The sequence below is a fragment of the Melospiza melodia genome, chromosome 1 (genome assembly GCF_035770615.1).
Source record: "Melospiza melodia melodia isolate bMelMel2 chromosome 1, bMelMel2.pri, whole genome shotgun sequence".
Lineage (NCBI taxonomy): Eukaryota > Metazoa > Chordata > Aves > Passeriformes > Passerellidae > Melospiza > Melospiza melodia.
Genome location: NC_086194.1, coordinates 153,255,591 through 153,279,477, shown reverse-complemented (window position 1 = coordinate 153,279,477; position 23,887 = coordinate 153,255,591). Strand labels below are relative to the sequence as shown.

Sequence of the window (23,887 nt, the reverse complement as noted above, 5' to 3'; positions counted from 1 at the left end):
CTTGACAGAGCACGAATATGTTGCTGATGGATCTGATTTGATATTTGGCTGTGAGGGATGTAATAGTGGGGTATCTATATAAGCTATTATTTAATGAACTGAGAGCTTAATTTCCGCAGGTCACTAAACCAGGGCAGTGAGGTAGCCTGGTGTTTTGTAATCCTGTTTTACTCAATTAAAGTATTCCTGTTGGCTGGGTGGAAAGATGTGTTACCCTATGACTACTACATGATGAAAGGAGACATCAGGAGCATACATGACTCTTTCCTCAGACTCCATCAGAGCTAGGGCCCCTGTAGTTCCTCTGGAAGAGAATTAGCATACTCTTATTGAAATATTTTTGAGGTTTGGTTGTTTGGTGTTTTTTTTTGTTGTTGTTGTTGTTTTGTTGGGGTTTTTTTGTTTGTTTTTGTGGTGTGTGGTTTTTTTTTATCTCATATCCAGCTGCATCAATTTCCTGACTTCAAGAATCAAATTGTTTAGTTATCTGTAATGTGCACAGACTTCTGTGAAGCTTTACGAAGGAATCTTTGCTGTTAGGCTAAGAATGGTTTATCGTAGCACCTGCAGTTCCTCTAATCCTGAATTGTTAATGAACTGAACAACTTTTCCTCCTTCTTAGCATGAGAAACACTTCTCATGATCTTACTCATCAAAAGACTGCATTGGGGTCCTCTCATAAGTTTTCTTGGGTTTCTGCCATTGGAGGAGGGAGTCCATAAGCAGCAGCATCTGGCAGAACATCTGCATCTAGTCCCTGCTGACATCTCGAGATCTGTCTGCCCAGGCTCACTCCTCCCTTGATACAGAACTTGACACATTGTGTACCCCACTGCCAGAAAACCTCAGCAAATATTTCTCTCTCTAAGGGGGGCTGTGTCAGTTTTTCAGTGTGTTCATCCTGTGTTACCTCATTGCTCACCTGATGGAAGACTACTCAGACCCTTTTCAAACTGCTTAGGCTCTCTGGAAGGAACCTGATGAAGAACCTTGATCTGAGCAAGCTAGAAAGCCTGATCTAGGTGCAAAGATCAAATCTAGCCTTCTCCAGACCAATGACCAAGGAGTTTTAATTTTTCACAAATGACAGGAAACCTCAGAAACTAAGATAAATGTCAATGAGTGGATGCGACCAATCTGTTCCTCAAGGCTTTGCAAGGAAGCACAAGGAAGTGGTGAAGGTCCCCACGCCAGCTCTGTAGCTGTTTGGTTGAAATTCAGTTATATTTTCCCCCTGTTATTCTACATCACTTTGAGTTATACATTATTGTAAATACTCCCTGGTAGACCCTTTCAAAGCAATTGAATAACTCAATGTTTAACAAAGATAGATTAATTTTCTTGTTTAAGTTTTGGGAAATACAAGATCATTTTTCATTCTGAGTTGGCAATGACAATCCTTAAACCAGTGGTGGAATAGGGGGAATAATAGCTTTGTGGAAATTATTCTAGAGATCTTTACTGTAAGGAATGGTGGATCAATGAAATCTTCCTTTCTATATTTGTATTCTGTTTTAAATTGAACATGTTTGATGCCTATGCACAACTCCTGTGCTGCAGGAATGATTCTTATTTCTAAATGTCCTTGCTCGTGGGGAACATTTTTTCTTTTTTCTATCTGTAAAGAGGTATAAAACAGAATCTATCTTTTTCTGTAGATAGGAATTAATTTAGTAAAAGATATCTCTTCTGTGTACAGGAGCCTAATATAGTGTAGAAGAAATGCTTGCCACTGTGGCTTTGAGGGCGCTACATCCACAAGCCAAGTGGGCTGTCTCAGATGGGCTCCCTCTCCATCACCCCATAACACTGACATAAGCCCAGTCACAGCCTTGTGTACATGAGAGGTTGAATAATGCATGGCAACAGTCTCTTGAGCATTTATTTTAGTCCTTTCATTTGGCCTTCAGGCATTTCCCACTCCATGCTGATATCAACTTGAAAATTTCCTAGGACAGAAGGTAAAACCCATTGAAGGAAAAATTTCAAAGCCATTACTTTTATTGGAGTCATGCATCTGATATTTCTGTGGAGAATTTACCAAATTTCATCATCACAGTCTCCAGAAAAAGTCATACATATTACAAATAATTCTTATTTTGAGGTAGCCCTTAACCAAAGGGATGTAATTACCACTCTGTAACATTTCAGATAAGAAGCTATATTTGACCAAACTGTATCACTGAAAAATAAAGGCCACTCTTCTATTAATTAAAGACAGCTGATTTATGAGAGGCAGTTAATGAGAAAATAAAAAATTCAGATGTATTCTCATGAATAACACGGTCATGTTTGCAACTTATTTTAATGTGAACTCAAAAACCTCCATGCATAAGTGCAAGGACTGTCAAATATAATTCACAAGAACAGGCTGCTCTTCAAAATAAACATCTATACAGTGTACTGGGAGAATGCCTCCACATATATTGACTAACTTTAAATTAATCTGTGGCTTTGGTAATGATCTTAAAAAGCACTCTACTCTCTTTTCTGTTTAGTGCATCCTGTTGTTACTGGAGAAGCAGAGATTGAGTGGAACAAAGGCAAAGTACTGCCTGAGAAGAGCAGTTCAAGAAAGGCTATGATTAATGAACACATAAACATGAACATGGTCACCTGCTGTCATGAGCTCTTTAGGGCAGCAAAAACCCATTATACTGTTGTTAAAACAGCCCTGCCTTAAGTAGACAAGCATAGCACCTTAGCTCATCTTGAAGGAAGTCATCAAAAGGGAAGCAGGGAAAAACCTGAGTTTCACCATGCTTGTGGCTCTAAAAGTTCCTCAGGCAGGAAAGACTAAATAAAGCTGCCCTGAATTCACAATTTGCTGTCCTCACCAAAACAGAAAAAGTTTTACTGCATTACACAGCAATAGTGACTTGAGGCCTCTTCAGCTCCAGCCAGGTGAGAGCTGGGGAGATGGCAGGTCACTCCCCAGCCCCTCCTTGCAAAAGGATAAGGGCTCATACTACCAAAGGGCAGTAGGCATCAGTGTGGCATTCTTTGACTGGAAACGAGTCCCACAGACAGTAAGCAAAACAACTATGCAGAACAGTTTCAAAAGAACAACAAATGACAATTTATCTGGCACCTTCCTGAGAACCTAATAAATAAAAGTGAATTTACTTGTGGTAACAAATCAGGCATCAGTAATTGTAGGAGATTCACCCTGTAGATAAAGCTCTGCTCTATTCTTTTTGTAGCCTGTCCAAAGCAACCCAGGACTGCAGTCCTATTCTAAACAACAGCAGCTACCCACTGAGCAGGAGAGATGCTTTAGGAGTGCAGAATCAGCAAAAGGGCTCCCCTGCCATTTCCCTCCACATCCTCCCTCTCTGCTAATAGTCACAGGAGAAGGTGTCTCTAGAAAAATGTGGACATTGCCAGTATCAGAACATTCACATTTAACTCTGTAACAGACACACAAAGCTACTCTGTCTTAGCATAACACGACTTTTATACACATGAAGGCAGCAGCAACTACTCTGACCTATGCTTTGTGTAAATCCCCAAACCCTGTTTCTTTCTTACTTAAATAAATGACCCATTGGTCCAAGAAGAAGCTGCTTTGCTCCAGACACCTTTATCTCCTTGTAGCCCTTTTATCGTCCTACGAAAAAGAAGAAGTTGTGGTAGCTCTGACTTAGCTCTTCTTGAGCAACATGAGTTGTGAGGTGGTTGGCTCCTGGAAGAACTGGCCATTTTGCTTTGATTTTTGTCCAGTCTTGTTTCTGGAGGACGTGCAATAGAACTGTGACATCTTTTTGTCACCAAGCTCCATACTCACCTCCTGTGGCTGCACTATTTTATATTTCTACAGTATCTTTGTGAAATGGCAAAAAGAGTACTAAAGATCTTTATGCTGCTCAGTTTTTCCATGGTCCAGCAAAGCCCTTTGTAGCTCATATTTGTAACTGATGTGGACATACACTTTTTAGGGAGAGTTTGGACAAGGCATGAACTGTGGTCCAGGGTGGACAGTTTTTCTATGCTGTGTGTAGCTATGGAGAATAAGACAACAGAATCAAGCCCATTGATTGACAAGTCAGGTATTTATTTGTTTTTAACATGCAAAACCAGTACAACAATCACAGAAGCTAGAAAAAATGTAGCACTGAAAAAAGTATTCATGCAGAATGAGTATTGTACTTGAACTATCCTCCACAATCATCAGTCAGTCTGTCCCAATATTTATAGTTCATCATTATAACTGCCAAAACTGGCAACCACAAGGATTGTTGTCTCAATTAAGGACAGTAAACAGATTGTCCCATTTTTTTTAATGAAAAAATCTAAAATGTAATACTTCACAGTTTAACATGTTTATTCATTTAAGCGAGCTAAAAAATAGTGGTGTGACATCTGCTTGAGAGACACTGGTACCTAACATTTTGGCTGTCTCCCCACTAATTTGATTGTGATTAAGGGGAGATAAAAGGATGAGTAGAGGATTCTGTCAATTAAATTAATTGACGAATTGCAAAAAAAAAAATCACTCTTGGAAATGTGTATAAAGGAATTCATCTACAAAAATGCATTACGGCAAACTAAGAGGATGATGGAAAAAAGTACTGCAAAATATCTCCACTGGCTCTTTCAGGAAAAAATATTGTAAGCATAAGATCACAGATAATCTTTGCCAATTTATTCATCTCATGGCTTCACTTCCCAAAGTGCAGGCATAATCCACTGTAAAATCTTTTAGGATGCAGTTCCAACATCGCATTTCTGCTGTCTTATTGATGTGCCATACTGTTATTTTCTTAGTCATAAGCACCACTAATTACTATGCTACTGTAAGTAGAACTTGAAATGCAATCAAGATCTGTAGTATCTCTTTTGTTGGCACTGTAACTCGCCTACTATGCTTTTCAAGTACAGCTCTCTACAGAGGATTGTCCTGAATGCATTTGACCTTCACAAGTGGCTCTGTTGTGCCTTATAGGGATGACAATCCCTTATCAATCATCACTCTGCTGGGAGCTCCTAGCAGCATCTTCCTTCTGAAAATGGCAGCATACAAAACTTGGCCCTAAGTCAGCAGATGAGCCTTTTCCATGGTAGCAATTTTCATGGAAGAGGCATGAACCGTTTTGTAGGGCTTTCACTGTGCTTTCCTTTAGTAGAATTGTTTAAAACCTGCGTTTTCAAACAAAACTTTTAGGTCAGCTGCTCTAGAGGACACCTAAGTAAACAGATGAGTTTGCTCTTGTTGTAGCTACTTGCAGTTATGTGTTGCAGCACAATCTCCCAGTCTACATGTCCTGCTACAGCTGGTGTGATGCATGGAAGGAGCTGATTCTGAATCACATGGTGTCTATATGATATGCAACAGAGAACATTAACTACAGCATTCTTCAAGAAAAGTTTAAATGTTTCTCTAGGGTCTATTAGGGAAATGCTTAACATGCCTCCTAAGCTTCCAGTAAAATATGTTTATGGACTCTAGCTAATAGAGCTAGAGCCTTTCCTTGGCAATGTTCACTAGAAGCACTAGTAGAAATACTAGACTGAGGCTTCTGTCCTGAGATGGTCTACATGCTGGTTCTGCTTTTGAAGAATCAAAGAGAAAAGGAAAACCACCTAGGAAGATTTACAGAACAAAATCACTTCTGGAAGACTGTTATGCCTTCCTAGGCAGAGATTATTCCAGACAGGACATCTGCTCCCACCCACAGCACAAGGACTCAGTATAGGCATCTCCTCCACAACATCTGCTAGAAAGAAATTCACACATGAATTTTACGACAGGATGTACTCCATTACTACTGATGTCTACCTTTTCCTTCAGGTGAATATTTTTGAAAAAACTCATTAAGCCAGGCGTGCTGTGTAAATTATTTGATCAGCAATCCTTCTTTGAAACAAGCATATAAAAATACTAATTTTATAATAAAAAAGTCTTGTACAACTGAAGTGATAGAGCTGCATGGATCAACTCCAGAAAGAGATCTGATCTATTAGTATTGGGTAGGATGTCAAAGGAAGTTTTCTTCATTGTCTTTTATGCATTCATAGGCCACATTTAGTTTTATATGAGTTTAGCGGCTAGAACTGCCTAAAGTGATCCAGATATTCTAAAACTGACATCAGTGCTTACTTTTGAACATTGTGCTGTTTAGATGGCTTTAACGTCCTTTCAAATGTATACATAGTTCAATGTGGTCAACATTAGTAAGAGAACCAAATAGAAAAAAATCATTTATTAATAAAATAGACACCAAGCAACTCATACAACGATAGATGGTCCAAAATCCAAAAGGCATATTTCAATCTCAGATATAATTAAGGGCAAAATAAGCCAAACGTCCCATTAGGAATTATTGTACAGTTAAGAGATGTGTATTTGCTGCAATATTCACTACATATTTCTACATACACTGAACAGAAACTCTACCTACAAAAAAGATGGACTTTTTACAAAAGCATGTAGTGACAGCACAAGAGAGAGTTGATTCATACTAAAAGGAAGTAAGTTTAGATTAGATATTAAGAAAAAATTATTTATTCTGAGGGTGGCGAGGCACTGGAACAGGTTGCTCAGGGAAGCTGTGGATGCCCCATTCCTGGAGGTGTCTGACACCAGGACGGGGCTTTGAGCAATGTGCTCTAATGGAAGGTGTCTCTGTCCATGGCAGAAGTATTGAAATTAGATGATCTTCTGCATCCCTTCTAACCCAAACCATTCAATGATTTCATGATTCTATGGTCTTTCATGCAAATGAAAAGACCTAATCCAAACAAAGTAAATAGACAAACATCAAACTGTGGGCAATAAGGACTCATAAGCTACACATCAGTGAAGCTGATAGAATCACATATACAAGCACTTCAGATTTGGTCTGATTCACAGTATTAGGAAATGGAATATTCCTGTTTTAGGAACTTCATGTTCACAAATTTGGCAGTAAGTAAGTAATTGCTTGCTTTTTAACACAACCAATTGAGAGAGCAGGTTATGAGAGAGAGAGAGAGCAAGAGAGAGCAGATCATTGAGAAGGATGACCTGCATGAAGGATGTAACTACGTATCTTTCTCAGACCATACATGACCCAGAGAGCTATGTGCTGACATTAAGGAAGCAATCCTTTCAGCATGTTATAGAACACAAAAACTGCTAGTGTAAAGTAACAGGAGAGGAGTAACAGGAGAGGTCTGCAGCTTCTGTGACATGTGGTTGGGTGCTGGTGGAGTGAAAGGCAGGTCACATGCAAGGAGACGGCTTGTGATATGCTTTTCCCTCCACTGGAAGTTGGGCCATGTGTCAGATAACGCTTCACCATAAATTCAACATGTTGCAAGGTGTTTGGTCAAGTATGCAATTAGTAGCGGACTGTAAGTCATATACAGAAATGTTAGGATTTTGTGTCTGTAAGAGTCATACATAGAAAATGAGATATATTTGCATATATAATTTTCTCTTTCATATATTCTTCGGAAGACTGTTGTACTCTGAATTTCTAGAGTCGTTGTTTTGCATGGCATAAAGTGAATGAACACTATGACACATATGACGTGGATCCTTGGGGACTCATAATGTATATGGTCATAGTTACTATATGGTTTAAAAATTAACTGTATTGATCCAAGTTTCTTAAGTGGTGATAATGGGACTGTGTCAATTTAAAAGAAATATATTTTCCATTATAATATTTGCTGTGATTTGTATCCCTTTGTATTCAAAATCAGTATAAGAAATCTTAGCCAGGCATCTCAGGAACAAGACAGTAAATACATCAGTTGCAATTAAATCTAACATTCAGCTCTGAAATTTATGTCAAAGGCAAAACCAAGCCTCAGAATTATGAAAACTTTTCTGAAAGTCAGCCTGTCTAAATTTTCTTGTGACATTCAGCACCAGTGGCTTTACACATTCTTGATATCCAACGGAATCGGAACTGAATCTCAGTCAGAGAAAGACTGACCACACTTTTAAGAGGACCAAAACTGAGTCTTTACATCCAAAAGCTCAATTATATGCCGAAAGGAAAGCAAAACAGGATAAAGCCAGAATTTTAAAGCTCCCTGCAGCTGCTCTGACACACCAAATTCTTCAAGGGGCTTTTGGCTATGAAAAGGAAAAAAATGCTATCTACAGTGCCTAATTTGAAAGGTACTTTGCAAGAACTGAAGGATGTAAAGGAGCCAAGATTTACCAGTTATTAGTATGCCAGGAGAAAAATGTTTCCTTATTACTTACAGCTTCTCACATTAGTTAGATGATTAAAATGATTGTATAGCTGAAAAGGAATGTTTTTATACAACATGCCCCTAATAGGTAGAGCAAGTTGATACCAAAACCATCAGGAAGAGCATAATTAAAACACAATTTTGACTTTATATTAATAGTAGACCAATGCACTAATTAAAACCAACATCAACTAAACTTTCTATTTACACTAGTTCAGATAGCACAGGAGGCAAAGAACTGTGTTTCAGAAGCATATGTGAATGTTAGAGCTTCTGTCATCCAGGTGCCATTTCTAACAGAACACATGTGTGCTGAACAGTTGGCAAAAGAATGAAAAAGATTACTGCAGATATATGGGCACACAGAATCTGGAATGACAGAAAATTAAGTCCATATAGAAGGTGACAGACTGCTTGTAAGAAGATATTCTTTTCCTACAATTTCTTCCATCTTCATGCATGCGCACACATGCACAAGAAAGATTAAAAGGGAGAGAAAGGATGAGGGTGTTTTGATATATTATAAACACAAATGAAGAAAAGACTTTTTATTTGGTATTTCTGCTTTCTTTTCAGAAAGGAACAGAAAACTAATTTGGTTATTAGGAAGCTCTGATTCCTAAATTCAGTCAAGGCAGACACTCCTGTGAAGTCAGCATCAATACCCATGATAATAGTAGCACCTGTCTTTTGACATCAAAGTTTTCTGCCTGAGAAAAACATAATGTAAACAATAAACTTCATGTATTGTACTGTTGCTCCTGGCTTTGATATTAAACAAATACACTTGGCCAGGCATAAGTGTTCTTATGTTGGAGACCTGGAATGTGACTGACGTAGTGCAAAACTTTGTTATGAATTTGGACTGAAGAAATGGTATCATTTACTGTCTTACAGTGAAGGGACTGTGTGTTCCTATGTAGTCTTGTTGAAGCTGAAGAAATCTTGATGATAGATTCATTGCATCTGCTAGTTTTCATCTGGATCCAGATCAAGGTCCACTTCATTGGAAACATTAAGATAAAAAAAAGCATAGAAAGCCAACAAAAATACCAGTATAGCTGCAAGGACAAGGGCAACTTCCTGTAGAAATAAAAGAAAACAAAAACCTGTTAGAAATAATAACATATTTTCAGATTAATCAGGATTAAATGTCATTTCTCTTCTACAATGCACATCAAAATAACATCAGACATAATATAATTCCATAAGGCATTGATACTTTATTGATTTCTCTATTGTGGTTACCATTCGAAGTGTTGTAGAATCCATTCACTCACCATTTAGTGAGTCTGATATACCATCAGAAAGAGGATATTTAGCTTAAAAATCTTTAGTCTTACCTAGAAATAGGAGCTTTATATCTTTTTATTATTCAATTCCTTCTTTTTTAAGGAAAAGACAGAATTCACAAACCCCAGTTTTGAACACAAATTTAAGTTATGAATTTACACTGTGAATTTTGATGTTTTCTAGCAATATGTTACTGCTTTTTGCCAACAAATTTGTAATTTTTTAATGAAGCAAACACAGTATGGTGGAAGTCAATGAAAATTGCTACCTCTACCTCCCAGCCTCCTGGCATGCAGTACAACATGGAACTACATACTCCCTCAGAATTGGATGAAACTTTTCTTTCTTCAGCTCTGCAATAAGGCAAAAAGCACAACAATTTGCACTTGCCTCTCTTCCCATAAAATATTGCAACTTGCTGCATCTTCCTTAATTAACATAAAAGAGACTTCCAAAGTATACATGATTTATAGCAGCTTTCAGAAACAGAAAAATGTTTTTATACTACATATTATACTCATTATGTGACCGCCTATCATCTTAAGGCTGGACTCTGTAAAAATGCAATTATAGTTCAATCATCCTCTTAATATTTCTTCTATATCCTGTATTTCTTTCCTTTTTATTTCATTCAAACACACCGTATTACTAATTTTTAATTTTTTATTTTTTGTAAGGCATAGCACACTTTCTATAGTTGACCCTCATTTTGCTAGAAAATGAAAGATGAAAGATAAATTTGAGAAAAATCCTTATGTCCCTTCAGCTCTCAGGAAGTATGACTCTATAGCTAACAACTTCTACTCTTGACTCCTGATCATCATGATGAACTTTCAAAATTGTGCACTCAAGATGCTCCAAAGGTTAGTTTGTACCTCCAAATCCCACTCTCTCTCTAAGGAAAGAAGCAGAACTTCCCCTCAAATTCTCAGCTTCACATTAAGCCACAAAACAATTACATCAGAATGATCCCAATGTACATTTAAAATGAGAGAAGAAAAAAAGTTCAGTGATTTTATAACAACTGATCTGAACTGGTACAGAAGATGTCACATAAAACCTATTCTGTCAGTGAGACTGAAAGGAGATGCCTACACTGAACCAAGACAACAAGACACCCTTTACTGTCCAAGGAAAAAAAAAAATCTGTCCATCTTGTGTCCTCTAAGAGAGGCCAGGTGAATTCTTCCCAAAAATTACCATTTCTTCCCTTAGACTAGAAGGGAGTGCAGATGGTACCTCTTGTGTGCACTGTGGGATTAATCCTACCCAGCATCTCTAGTTCGGTGGTGGCTTTGTGACCAGCATTGTGTTCACTGACATGAAGGAGTTAAAACTGTGCATTTCATTTTTTAAAGTCTAGCCCATAATCTGGCATTCTTCTATAGAGCAGCATTTAATTTGCATTTACATGAATGCATTATATAGTTTATCAGAATGTTGGATCAATAATTCAACATATGCCATCTAATAAATTTTGAAATACTACTGCCTAGTTGGCATATGTTCTATAGGAGCATATTCTTTATTCTATAGAAACCTTTGCTTTCTATTTTATATGGATGACTGAGATGTATTTTAAATTTGTTTTACCACATTAAAATTGCTCCTGCAAATTTGCTGAGGCTGTTGGCTACAGATTTCAACTACATTTCCCTCTTAGAATCGTACCATCCTCTGAACTTCATCCTCCTGATCTCATGATTTGATTTTTAAAAAGTACATCTAATTCACTCATACGTTAAAGGAAAGTGATTTTTGCTTTGTTGCAGTTGCAACACGTCAGTATCTCACAAAAGGGCATGGCAGCATCAGACAGGTTTCATTTATTTCCTTGTATCCACAGCTGTGCTCCCAGACCCATCTGGCCACACAGCTACTAATCTTAAGAGGATGTAATAAACAAGTGACATACAACTGCAGGCTCCATCTGCTCAGGAGAGTGGACAACAAAACCGCACAATGCAGGCACCGTTCACACTTGACACAGAGAGCAAATTCATTCCAATTTTAAAAAGTTTTTTCTGTGTTTGGATGCCACACTTCCCACGCTTTCTGCTTTACAATAGGTTTACCTTTCCCCTCCCTCCTCCCCAGTATCCCTTATGAAATGCTGTGAGTAGCAGCAGCAAATTTTCAGGAACCTTTGCATTAAAAATTTTTTTCAAAGGAAGTGGAATTGGGAAAATCTTGAGTTTTACTCTCAGGCTGCCCAGTAACTGCTTGACAGAAGCTGTTCTTTAATTCCTCTGCCTAAGTTTCACAGTGAGTAACACTGTGATAACAATACTATTTTCCCTGCACACCCATTAGGAACTGTGTGGGTGCATCAGTATTTATTATCCCTGGGAATGAAAAGTCTTACTAAAACTCCAGGTTTGAGAGTTATGCAAGAACCTTAATTTTGAATTACTGAAAAAGGTAGAGTAACAAAAATATAAAATAAATGACCTTACAAAGGACACAAAGGACATCTGGCACACAGCTAGGGATATGCAGTCTCTTAAGAATTGCATCCAGGTTATGGACTTTTATAAACATAAATTTTGCAAGGTAAATAGCAAATGAGATGCTGCACCACTGTACTGTATTTGCAACAACAGATATATATTGTCATTTTAATTTGTTTTATACTTTTCAGGCTTTGCTATTTGTATTTTAAGTCATGCATAGAAATGAAATGTTAAAATACTCCCTGCTTGGCATATACAGCTCCCTTTCTCTTGCACTTTATGGATCATCCCCATCATCCTCTGCAAAATCCATTTACTCAAAGGATTTTACCATGAATAATTAAAGAATAGAGAAAAAGTTCTATAGAAACAAACTTAACATGATCAGAGGGCATTTTCTCCTTTTTTTTTTCTTTTATATCATGGTACAGAACACTAGGAAACAACATTACTACTCTCAAATCCCAAAGTACAGTCATAGAAGCCTTTAAAAAGGAACAGAATTTTCTATTTTATTCTCTTACATGTAGAATAGCATATGTAGAACCCTACTGATTTCAGTTTGGTTAAGTTTTCCAGAAACTTTTCATAAAGGAAATGCATACCATTACAGCATGATGGAGATTTAATTCTCCTATCATTTTTTGTTAGTTTTATGTCTCTCAAGCCAAAATGCTTGGATTATGTCCTCAAATTCACCTAATGGAGCAAGTGGCAGAGCTGGGATCTAAACAAGATTAATCAGGAGAGGGGGAGAGGAAAAAATGTTGGCTATGATAACAAAAATCTGGACGCTATGTATGGCAGCATCCTATCCTACTCATATAGAGAAATATCATACTTCCAGGAAATGTCAGGGGGGTTTTACATGTTTTTTAATTGTCTTTCAAATAGAATCACACCATTTTTACCTGAAACCTGCTTAAAATTAAGTGAAAGAGTAGCACAAATTGTTCTCTTTGAATTGCTAAATTCTCCCTAGTTCTTTCTGAAGAGATGAAAAGATCATGCTGACCAAGGACACTTGTGCAAATAAATGTATAGGAACTCACAATCTTTTTACCTCATAGTTTTTAACTGAAGACTTTAGGTGGATATTCACTGCAACCATGTTTTAGAGTTTCAATAAAATTGTATTTATAAATGAATGTTTACTTCCTTAATGCAAGACATTCTACAGCTAACAGAAGGCAACAAAAGTAATTTATGAACTTTAATCCACACTTTTAGGTTCCAATTTTTTACTGTGAAAACTTCAGATGGAAGAAAGATCATTGTTGTTTTAAATAATGAGAACAAGGTACTATTAGAAAGTCATCAAAAACACCTGGCTCTATGCCTGCAAAACAACAGGATTCATTTTAAAACAGCTAGATGCAAAATAGTGTGTACAGGTATCAAAGATGCATACAGTACTTTAAAGTGGAGTACTCTGCCTTGAAAAACTGTGACTCTAAGAAGATCTTCGGATTTCATGGGTAACTACTCCCTCAGTGTGATTTCTGGATGCACAAAGGTGGAGGGATTTCCAGCAGGGAGATGACCAGTATTTATTTTACCATAGAGAAGAATGAGAGGTAGTTTGGTTACAGCATGTAACTATATACACCTTTAAGTAAAGCACCTATTTAAGTAAAGCATTTCACTGTGTGGGGTCCTTTTATCCTGTTTACAAGAAACTTTCAAGGCCCAGCTGCAGTTAGGTAAGTTCAGTCTTGAACTAACATGCCATTTTCTAGGAGCACGAATGATTGAACATTCTTAAGGAAAATATGGACTTCCATATCTGTGAGTCCTTAATCAGCTGATCTCCCTCAAAAAAATATGTTTTTATTTAGCAATTGGAAAGAATACTTCAACTTTGGCTTGTGTGAAAAGAAGGACTTGGCTGCCAGGAGTCAGCAAACTCAGCTCTCCTAGCTGCTCCTCTCCTTCAGGGCCCCAGGAAAACTCAGATTACTCCAACGGACAGTGCTACATTCTGAACCACACAAGTATCAGGTTATTAAAAGTAATAGCACCCTATGTTTAACTGCTCAGACTTTTTTATATAGCATCAAAAGTTTTCTGATGCTGACATTTTCCTCCAATTGTATTGATTTTGTTTCCAGGATTTGAGGTTTTGCTGTTGTTGATTATTCTTTGAAGTGCTACAGACTGGTCCTAAGTAGAGACATAAGAAGGTTTGAGAAAGATGGTCTACTGCTCCAAGCTGGTACAGGAAATCCTCCTAAGATTTTGGTGGGTACAACCTCTTCACATCTCAAACCACCATGATTACAATACTTATGTGTTCAGGTGAGGTAAGGATCTGATTTTGTTCTTCTCTTTGTTGTCTTCCCTCCCTTTGATTTCAAGGTCAGGGATCAAAGCCTGACTAAAGGGATAGCTGGGAATATCACACTTTATCCACTGTTGGCACATTAATCTGCTCTGCATTTTGTGAGACACATAAGTTGGTTTGAAGACCCAGTATTTTGGCCAATACAAAGTGCTTGGACTTTGCAGAAAGTATTTGGATGAAATTTTATGATCTGTAACATACAGAAGTGCACATCAAATGATCTAATAGTCTCTTGTGGCCTTAATTTCTACAAAGCTATGAAACTGTATCTTGAAAAATGTAGTTCACTAATTTAGCAGATTATGAATAGCATGAAATTGGAGAATATCTTTTGCTAAAATACACCAGGAAAGTGTTGTTATCTATTCCTATCTAATTTGTTCCAGATGAAAGAAACTCTCCATAGTGAGGTATCTAACTATACAACAGATGAAGAAGATATGCAAAAGAATGACAGACAGTAAGCTCTCACTTTGTTTAGGAAACATTTTTTCCTTAGCTGAATCGATGTACTGTGTTGCTAATAATTCTCTGTGGAGTGATATTCTGCAGTCAATAATGTCTTTGCAGGTACATTGCAAATACTACTGTTAAGATTTGTGCCTACCTTTCAAGAAGAGAGAAAACTTCATCACTTGTTCCATGGACTACTAATTTGTTCTTGCAGCCTGTGAAAAAAATCTCTCCCATAACTTTTGATCTCTGCATACTAAACTCCAGCTATCTGGGGGCCAAGCTTCCACACTTCTCAAACCATTTTCTGCCTGTCACCCTCCTGCTGGCATGTTTTCCTCACCCAATGAGAGCAGATCTAGCACCAGTGGTGGAAAGGCCTTCCTTCTCCACTTGGTAAGGATGAACAGCTGGGCTTCCAGCAGGACAAGCCCCATGCAGGGGGCCGACAAAATGACCCAGAGAAAGCTCAGAGGCTCCCTTTTTGGTACTGCTACAAAGGATTTTGTCTTATCCAAACACCAGGAGACATACAGCACATTGCTTTTTCTTGGAGCTGTTCCTTGAGACTGGGTCCTGCTTTTCCAAGAGACACAATATATTTTTTCACTGTCTACATTAGTGTCACACATACAAACAGAGCCAGTACAATAGCTCTGCTACAATATTTAATCTTTAAATATGTTTAAAGAGCAAATATGACACACCAAGTACTAGCATGGTCACCCTGCTTGAACTAACTTTGGATAGTTATTAGTACTCAGCTGCTTCTCTGACATTATCAACACAGATAAAAATCCCTCATTGGGGAAATTAAAAAGTACTAAATGCCAGTGACTGAAAGAAACTTTGTTACTTTAAACCTTGCATTAAAATGACAAGGCAATCAAAGTTTGACAAGACAAGCTAATTAGTATGCCAGCGATGAAATGTGAAGAATCTCCAGGGGATTGGTTCTGAAAAGTTTTATGTCATTTATAGGGCCTTTTTTTAAGCTAATGTTGTCAGCTCTCGTGGTGAAATACACAACAGTTGAATTTCATTATCCTCATTGAAATTAAGGACTAAAATCCCTTCACTATTTTCTAGTCCTCTATTTTTTCTGCCCTAAATACTACATTAAGTCTTAGTTTACAGCCAGGCATGTAATTTCTTCAGGACACTAATGCAAAACAACCCTAGAGTTATCAATGACATAAAACAGCCTATTGTTTTAAGTGGCTGTATGGTGCTTATTATGTTAGCTTCTTGTGTGTATGTATTTCACAGAACTACAAACATATTCCCCTTTCCCAGAAAGTTTATACTTTTACATTTCCCCTTCCTCTACAATATTTTTATTAGCTTGAACTTAGCTTTTTTTATAATAAAAGGTTAATTTATTTTGAAACGCTGCATACTGCATCATGTACTGAATAAATACGCATATAGACAAAGAACATGCCAAATACACATATGTGTCTGGTTTCTTCTCAAAGATTTACAAGAACTTTGGAAATTTCTATTTAAAGTGCCTACTTATTACAATGCATTGTCACTATATCACCTTTTTTTTTTTCTCAACACAGATTTAAGTTAATCAATTGCTACATCACAGAATTAGGGCCTACACTTGTGAAAGACATGCAAAAAACATGTTCATTTTAAAAGAATTAGGCTGTACACTAAGCCTCCAAGTAGAACATCACTTTTAAAAGGTCACGCCATTGAAAGAAAAATGAAAAGAAAAAGGAAAATTTAATAAGAAAGGAAGGAAAAGGAACTCAAAAGGTTAATAATTTATCCTTTAAACAAAAAAGGCAATCTACTTTTTCTCATTAAAACCTGACACACAGCACTAACTGAGGAGATTATGTTGTGAAAACATACTGCATCACACGGTAATGCTTGATCGAGATCAGCAATCAGGAGCAAAAAGAAAGCACTGTTTCGTGATTATAATAGCAAATTCTGGAAGACAACCAAATACATCATCTGGCAGCCTAACAGCTGTTGCAGCTTGGTAGTAATACCTTGGCATTTGCTATAAGCTATAACTTGAAAAAATTGATTTCTCATCTGCCAGAAACAAGAAAATGTTCTCCTTTTAACATTTCTGAAGTTTCTTTTACTAGAATACCCAGATAATGGATCTACTTTTTTATTTTCCTCAGGTTTTACTCTTGCTGTTAAGTTAATAGTGTATCAGTTAGATTAAAAAAAAACAATTTGAGGAAAAAAATACTGGAGGCAACATAAATAATGTGTGTTCAGATAGATCCTGTTTTGATGACATACTGGGTAGTAGATAACAGAGAATATTTCTAATTGTCCTCCTTCCTCATATTCACGGCTGTGATCCAAAGTAATTGTTATACTTCATACCTGCCTGAAAAGGGAACACTTTCAAAATAAAATTTAGTACCTTTCCATATGCTTTCCTTTGCTCTTAGTTAAGCCTTCTTTTTCCAAGTCAGAAACATTTCACAAGGATGCAGACTGAGACAATAATGCTGAGAATTAACAATACTTAACAAACCCACTCTTTAATTACTACTAGCATAGGATGAGAAGAGGAACATGAGAAATGTTTATTGTAATTTGTCTAACTATATGAAATAGTAAAGAATTTGTTCTGTGTGTAGACAGGCTCCCTGAAACCATCAATTTTCTAACCACACAAAAAGGTTTACTTTTTAAACCTTAAAGTAAACATGCATCATAACAAGGACACAGACTACGTAAAATCTTTCAGCACTTCAAATATTCAAGTCATTTTAGGGTTAAGTAAAAGCAGTTAATCATAAATATTTCAGATTCTAGTATTCTACTTAGATTTTCAAGTGTCATAAACAATATCTCTCAGAAATCAATATTCACACAGTACATCTATGGGGAAAAGAAACAAACACAAAGGTGGTTTGAGCTATCAAAGAAGTCTCTACCTTTACGCCTAGTGCAGTTTTCTTGGCCTCTGCTTTTAATCTTGTAGCTCTTAACATAGGTCTGGTTTTCTTATAATCTTGTTTCCCTAGAGTAAAAAAGCATATTCAATGAAAACAATGTAAAAACAATGTAAAGAATATGAGCATTTATTTCAGTTGAAAAGTTAGATTCAACATATTAAAAATACCTCACAGTCCAGCATTTTAAACAACAGCTACTCTGTCACACAGGGATTCAATCTTTGCAACAGCCACACTTAACACAGACAGTGACAGAAACAAGATCTGACAAATCAGTGTAGAACCTGTTACTCCAGAGTGACATCAAAATACATCTATGGATAGATACCCACTACTACAATGTTTAATAAACTGTTCCATAGGAATCAGTTAGCAAATAAGTTGATTAAAGGTAGATTATACTTTTCCCTCTCATTGAAATCAGAACAAAAATTTCCATTAGAATTTTTCTTGCTTAGTCATCTCTAATGCACATATAAATGTGGAAGACAAGACATTCTGGTAAATGTAAAGGTTTGTAATTCTGAACTGGAACATTATTTGCAGGTATCAGAACTCAGAGATATGGACATCAGTCTAAGTAAATGCTAATAAAATCATTGCTTGACACCATCTGCTTGTAGAAACATGTTACACAAAATCTTCTAGATTAACTTTCTTCAAGTTACAGGAACTATCTCTTGAAGACACAAAGAGTGCAGCCCAGCGCTTGATCACACTGAGTCAATATGAACTGAGTTCAGAGGAGGACATGTAAGCATTCAGAAATGGTAGAAATGGTATAAATCATTTATCTCAACTTAATAATAAAGCATAAAAAACCTGATATCTCTCAGGGATATTTCTGCTGTCTGAAAGGCTTGTTAGTGTTCTATCATGAACTATTAACCATAGCTTCTTTAGGTTAACAGAAGTCAAGGTACAGATACAGTCACAAAAGGAGAAGAAAAAGAAGAATCTGTGAAGAAACTGCTCAGAGGCATACAGCCTCAGTACAACTGCTTTGGCTTTTTAAAAAAGTCCCTTTTATTTTTTCCCTCCTAATGCATACATATATTTTTTTTTCTTTATGCCTAATTCCAAAGCTAAACCATAATGCTTAAAGTAGTGTTTGGCCTTTTTCAAATCACTAAGTTCACCTATTTGTACATTAGCTTTCATTACTGTTACAGTCAAATAGTTTAACCTTTCCTTTAAAACTTTGTCCAGTGGTTTGTACACAAAAATCCCATTTATCCAAGCAGATGTGATTTTATATTCATAATCAATAATGCAAACTTCTCATTTTATGGCCACCTTGAAAACTGGGATATTATTGTGTAATGATGAAATACTGAAATGTGTCTCTTTCTAGTAATATACTGGATTCATGGAAACCCACTTCTGGCTTTGTCTGCTCCTTGTATTACCCTGGTCATACTCAATGCAGAGATGGTCTGTGCAGCATAACATGAATCCTGAACTCACATTACAAATTTGCCTTCATTATATCATCTCTCCTCAGCCCTACGGATTATATACTGGGAAGGTCTCCATACTGTTCTTTGTTCTTTGGTCAGATATTATTCATTATAGACTTGAAATAACTTAAAAATATTCAATAACAAATGGAAAAATAACTGAAACCATATGCATTAGGAATTTAAAAAAGGCAGCATATATCCAAGCAAACTCAGAAGACAGAGTGAAGAAAGGATGACAGAGAGATGATTTATGTCAGAGGCTCCAAAATATTCATCCAGTCAATACATCTTACTAGCAGGAAAGGACCACTGCACCATTATTTTTCAGAAGTCAGTAATATCTGATAATAGGATGCATCAGGACTACAGTAATCTTTTAGAACAGCTGGAGAAAGACTTGCAGAAACCACAGAAATGGCTAAATCATGAGATTACATCAGCCAAAGAAACAATGTTTTTCTTCTCCCTAAAGTCTCACATTCATACTTTTGCCATGAAATAGTTAAAAGATCTTTCAGAATTTCCATTACAAATGGCAGGAGTTTATTACTCATAAACATACACTCCAGGCTGAAACTTGGCATAGACACACCCCAGCCTTGAATTTTTTGTTTGTTTGTTGGGAGCCAACTTTCATAAGTGATGCAGCTATTCTTACTTACTTGTGAACAAACTATAGAAATGTATCAATCTGAAATGTTTAAGCACAAAAAATACCTTCATTTAGAACTATATAACTGACAAGCACTAAGTTCAATCTCAGTTCTCATAATTCAGGTTTGCTGCTATTCAGGTGTAAATGAAACAAGACGGTCAGAAATTTCCCTTCCAGTGATGCAACAGCATTAGCTAATGAAAATTAGAAAGCCTGATAAAGTCCACCAGGAATGGGACAAAAGTCAGCTAGTAAAACCCACCTCCCTTTCCTTCCATTGCCCATTCTCCCTCCTCTTCTCCACAGCTCAAGTGCGAAGGTGACGTGAGCAGGGGCAAATAATGCATAGCAGGCCCAGTTTGTGAAATACATGTATTGGTAGGACCATGTTTATTCATCCAAAGCTTACCGGTGCTCTTTCACTTGGTTTCTGGCACCCTGCTATTCCTTTTTCCAGTATCATGGCTACAGCTACGACTGAATTCTATTTACCTAGAGAATACTTCCAGATTTATATTAAGTCTGATATGAACAACTAACGCTCCTGTAACAACCAGGCTATTTCAGTGAGGACTCTGGAACTGTAGTTCTCCAAATCCATGCACCTGCCATTAATTTACCACTCTCCTTGCTAAATGTAATAGCCAAAAGGAAAAAAAATACAGCAGGGAAACAGTCTGAGTCCATCAAGTGCAAAAGTTTAAAAAGGGCATCTGTGGACTTCTTTGTAATGAAAAACAGATTCAGCAATCATACTAAAAGACTCTTAAAACGTGAACTTTCTGAGGCCTTGGGAAAGACATCTGCACTACAGGACTACAAAGAACAATGAAATGCAAAGCTCCTGTCACGTGAATACTGATCATTACCACCTGGAAAACAAGCAGAAAAAAGTAATACAGGCTCCCTACAGCCTCCCTTCTTTTGGGCTTGCAAATTCAGCCAGTTGGGATAAGTATATTCACACTCTCAATGTCTTCTAGTTTTACCTCACTTATCCTGCAAGCTGCCTTGTACATTTATCTGTCAGAGTCATCAGTTTAAGCTATTTCTTCTTCTCAGGAAGTGATCATCAAAGCCAGTTGAGACAGACTCATCAGACAAAGCCCCATTTGTCTGCTTTATCTGATGCCTATCTGAGACACCAAGTTTTCCTGATGGAATATACGAAGGCAAAAAGAAGCCAAAAAGATACCACTGGAAAATTTCCAGACCAAATCTTACTTTTCGTATTAAACATAATCCTTACCTCTTTGACTAGTCATTATTGTTATCAATTTGTCATCTCTTCCCTCAAACTCCAAACTCTAGTGCCAGCTTCCCTAAACTTTTTTTATAACTACCATTATTTATTTGTTTATTTTTAAACAAATGCACTACTTCTTTCCTTTTTCAGGTCCACCACTTCCTTTCTATTTTTAAGGCCAAAGACTTTAAGTACTCCATGATAAGGCAACTATTTTTACTGACTGCAGTTCTCTGCTTGTCCTGCTTCCTGACAGTGCCTCCAAAGACCATCCACCTTCCCATCCAGTGCCTGAAGTAGCCTTTGCCTGTCAGAAACTCTACAGAGCTTGCCTGGCACCTCCTCTCTTCCTTCCATCCTTCTTTTCCACTCCTTTGGTGGCAAAGTGACCTCAGTGGCACCTGAAGTGAGCTGTGCCATGTTTACAGATCCTGTTTGGAAACCTTTCCTGGGATAGAAATGAAGACTATTTTACCAGCTGTAGGATTAGAACAGCGTGAAGATAAGGGAGCTTTTTAGCTACTAAAACAGCTATATTGTGAAAAATTACAAAGGGTGCCTCCTTCAGAGTGGATATTAGAGATTCATACAATATGCAAAGTAAGTTTGTTTCTCTTCATGTAACTAGGAATAAAAATCTACGCATGTTACAAGATTTTTTTTAAATTTAACTCTGCTTACAAGGGAAATTGAGATCCCATAATATATTATGACCAGAGATGACCTGATCTTGTATATTCAGTATTCTTTTTAATTAAAACCTCCAATGGCATGACGATAAATGCAAAAAAACCCTAAGTAATATGTATAAATTAGGCAAGTTATTTAAGTTCTGGATTAATTTTGTTGCGCAGACTATCTGGCAGTGTCACAGAAATATTGCACAACACTGTCCCTCTGCATACATACCAAGCTCCTTTATACATGCAACCGAGAATGCAGGATGTTGAGCACTGTATTACAGAAAACACATTTAGGATTGTGTTTAAAGATGCTGCTGTTTAAGACACAACCTGAAAAAAATCTACAGAATAACTTCACGAGGAAAAAAAAACCTTGTATTTCCAACCCTTCTAGATATTTACTCTTTCATTCTAACAATAGCTCATTACTGGAATTGAATAACAGACTAAAGACTGCCTCTCTGCTTTTCAATTCATCAGGCTTAAGCAGAAACACGACTGCATCTTTGGCCTTTGTTGATGCTGCTGTCCAAGCTTATTATCATATGAATATCTAGTTATTGTTTTATAAATGTTCACATTTCAGGAGCTCCCTGCTTTCTTTTCTCTCAGCAGACTTTACAATATCCACCTTCATTATCATCATGTGGCAGCATTGCTCTTCGCCTGCATTTGCTACTTTAAAAATTAATGCACTGCTATTTTCTGAATACTGTACTGCGTAAGCTGCTTATGAGTACATTATGCTATCAAGCAAGCACATGCAGAAAAGCTTCCTAAACTGTTATTCTTTCAATGAAAATACAGCTGGTTCTGCTTCAAAGGCACTTCTTTTCACCTGCAAATGGACTTGCTTCTACACTTACTCCTCAATTCATTGTCTTTTATTTGTGTCTGCAAATCTTTAATTGCCTTTAATTAGAAAGAAGTAAATTCAAGCTTTAATCTTGCAAATACATTCAATCATAATTCTGTCTGGGATGAATACCAAGTTCTATTCACTGACTGATCTTTATAACAAAGGTATATAAATTTATTGTCCGTTTATATAGACCACATCAATTAAGCCACAATGGAAAACCAAATAGATAAGAGTCAAAATATTTGAAATGAGAAATGTGCAATCTAAATTTAATTACTCAGACAAATAATTTGAAGATGAGTTATTTACAGCATGCCAAAAAACCTGACAGATAGTTAAATTTTTTAATCACACTACAGATTTAAAATTCCTTTCAACACTTGCAGTATAATTTGTAACAACCAACAAACTGCTGTCCTGAATCTTTCTGTGCTGGTATTATAGTCATACTCAGAACATTAGTAAGATGTTTTCCATACATTAGCAATCCATTTCATATGTTAAAGTACTGCTTAAGGATCAATAAAACTACAACTAGAGGGTAAATTTTAGTTACCAGTACCAGTTTAACTAAAGTACTTTACTGTAACTGATACTGAAAACCATACTAAAATACATACATATCTAATTAGAAACTAAAGACAGATTGTGGCAAGACTTACTGACAAACTGCAAGTGTGAAATCACACACCTAGTTAAGCTGAAATCAATTGGTTTATTGTGATTATTGATATGAATTAGTGAAGGTTCCAGGAACCCTCCACAAAACCCCACAGAACAAACAGAACAAGAAAATGGACTTCTGCTCTTTTCAGAGTTTGACTTCAAGCATCCTGTCCTTTTACCTGCAGTAATAGGGGTAAGGGAGAATTAGATCTCATTAGCATGGAAAAAGGCCCAGGATGGAGGAAGGTTCAGTCACGCCATCCTCCACAATCTCCCTATATGCAAGACAGAGAATATCACACCCATTACACCTGAGTTCAGTTTTGGGTAATTGCTAGTTTAGGTCTCTCTTTAACTCCCACAGAGAGACTTCTCCAAAGAGTGAGTGACAGCAGCCTAGCACAACCTAAAGAGCTCCCTGTGCTGCCTGTTTCACTGTCAAGAACAACTAGAGATGTTCAGAACCCAAGTCAGGTGGGTTGGCTTAAACTCTAAGGTTAAGGAGAATAAATATGAACCAGGGAAATAGCTCTAAGCGATAAACAGAGAAGAAGAACCAGTTCCTACATGACTTTATCTTGATTAAAGACATTAAAAACACAGCCAAATTACCTTTGAAGTAATTATCTTTGGT

The 23,887-nt window shown here is 36.8% G+C and overlaps 1 protein-coding gene across 2 annotated transcripts in view; it reads right to left on the bottom strand.

Moving 5' to 3' along the window:
* Window positions 1–4,033: 4,033 nt before the first annotated feature.
* TRIQK (triple QxxK/R motif containing) overlaps window positions 4,034–23,887 on the bottom strand; it is a 58,830-nt gene continuing 38,976 nt past the window's right edge. For both annotated transcript variants that reach the window (XM_063172593.1, XM_063172603.1), the window contains 2 exons: window positions 17,658–17,743; window positions 4,034–9,273 (listed from right to left, as the gene is read on the bottom strand). In XM_063172593.1, coding sequence (XP_063028663.1) covers window positions 9,160–9,273; window positions 17,658–17,743 — 200 coding nt within the window. In that variant the 3' untranslated portion in view covers window positions 4,034–9,159. The remainder of the gene's footprint in view (window positions 9,274–17,657; window positions 17,744–23,887) is intronic.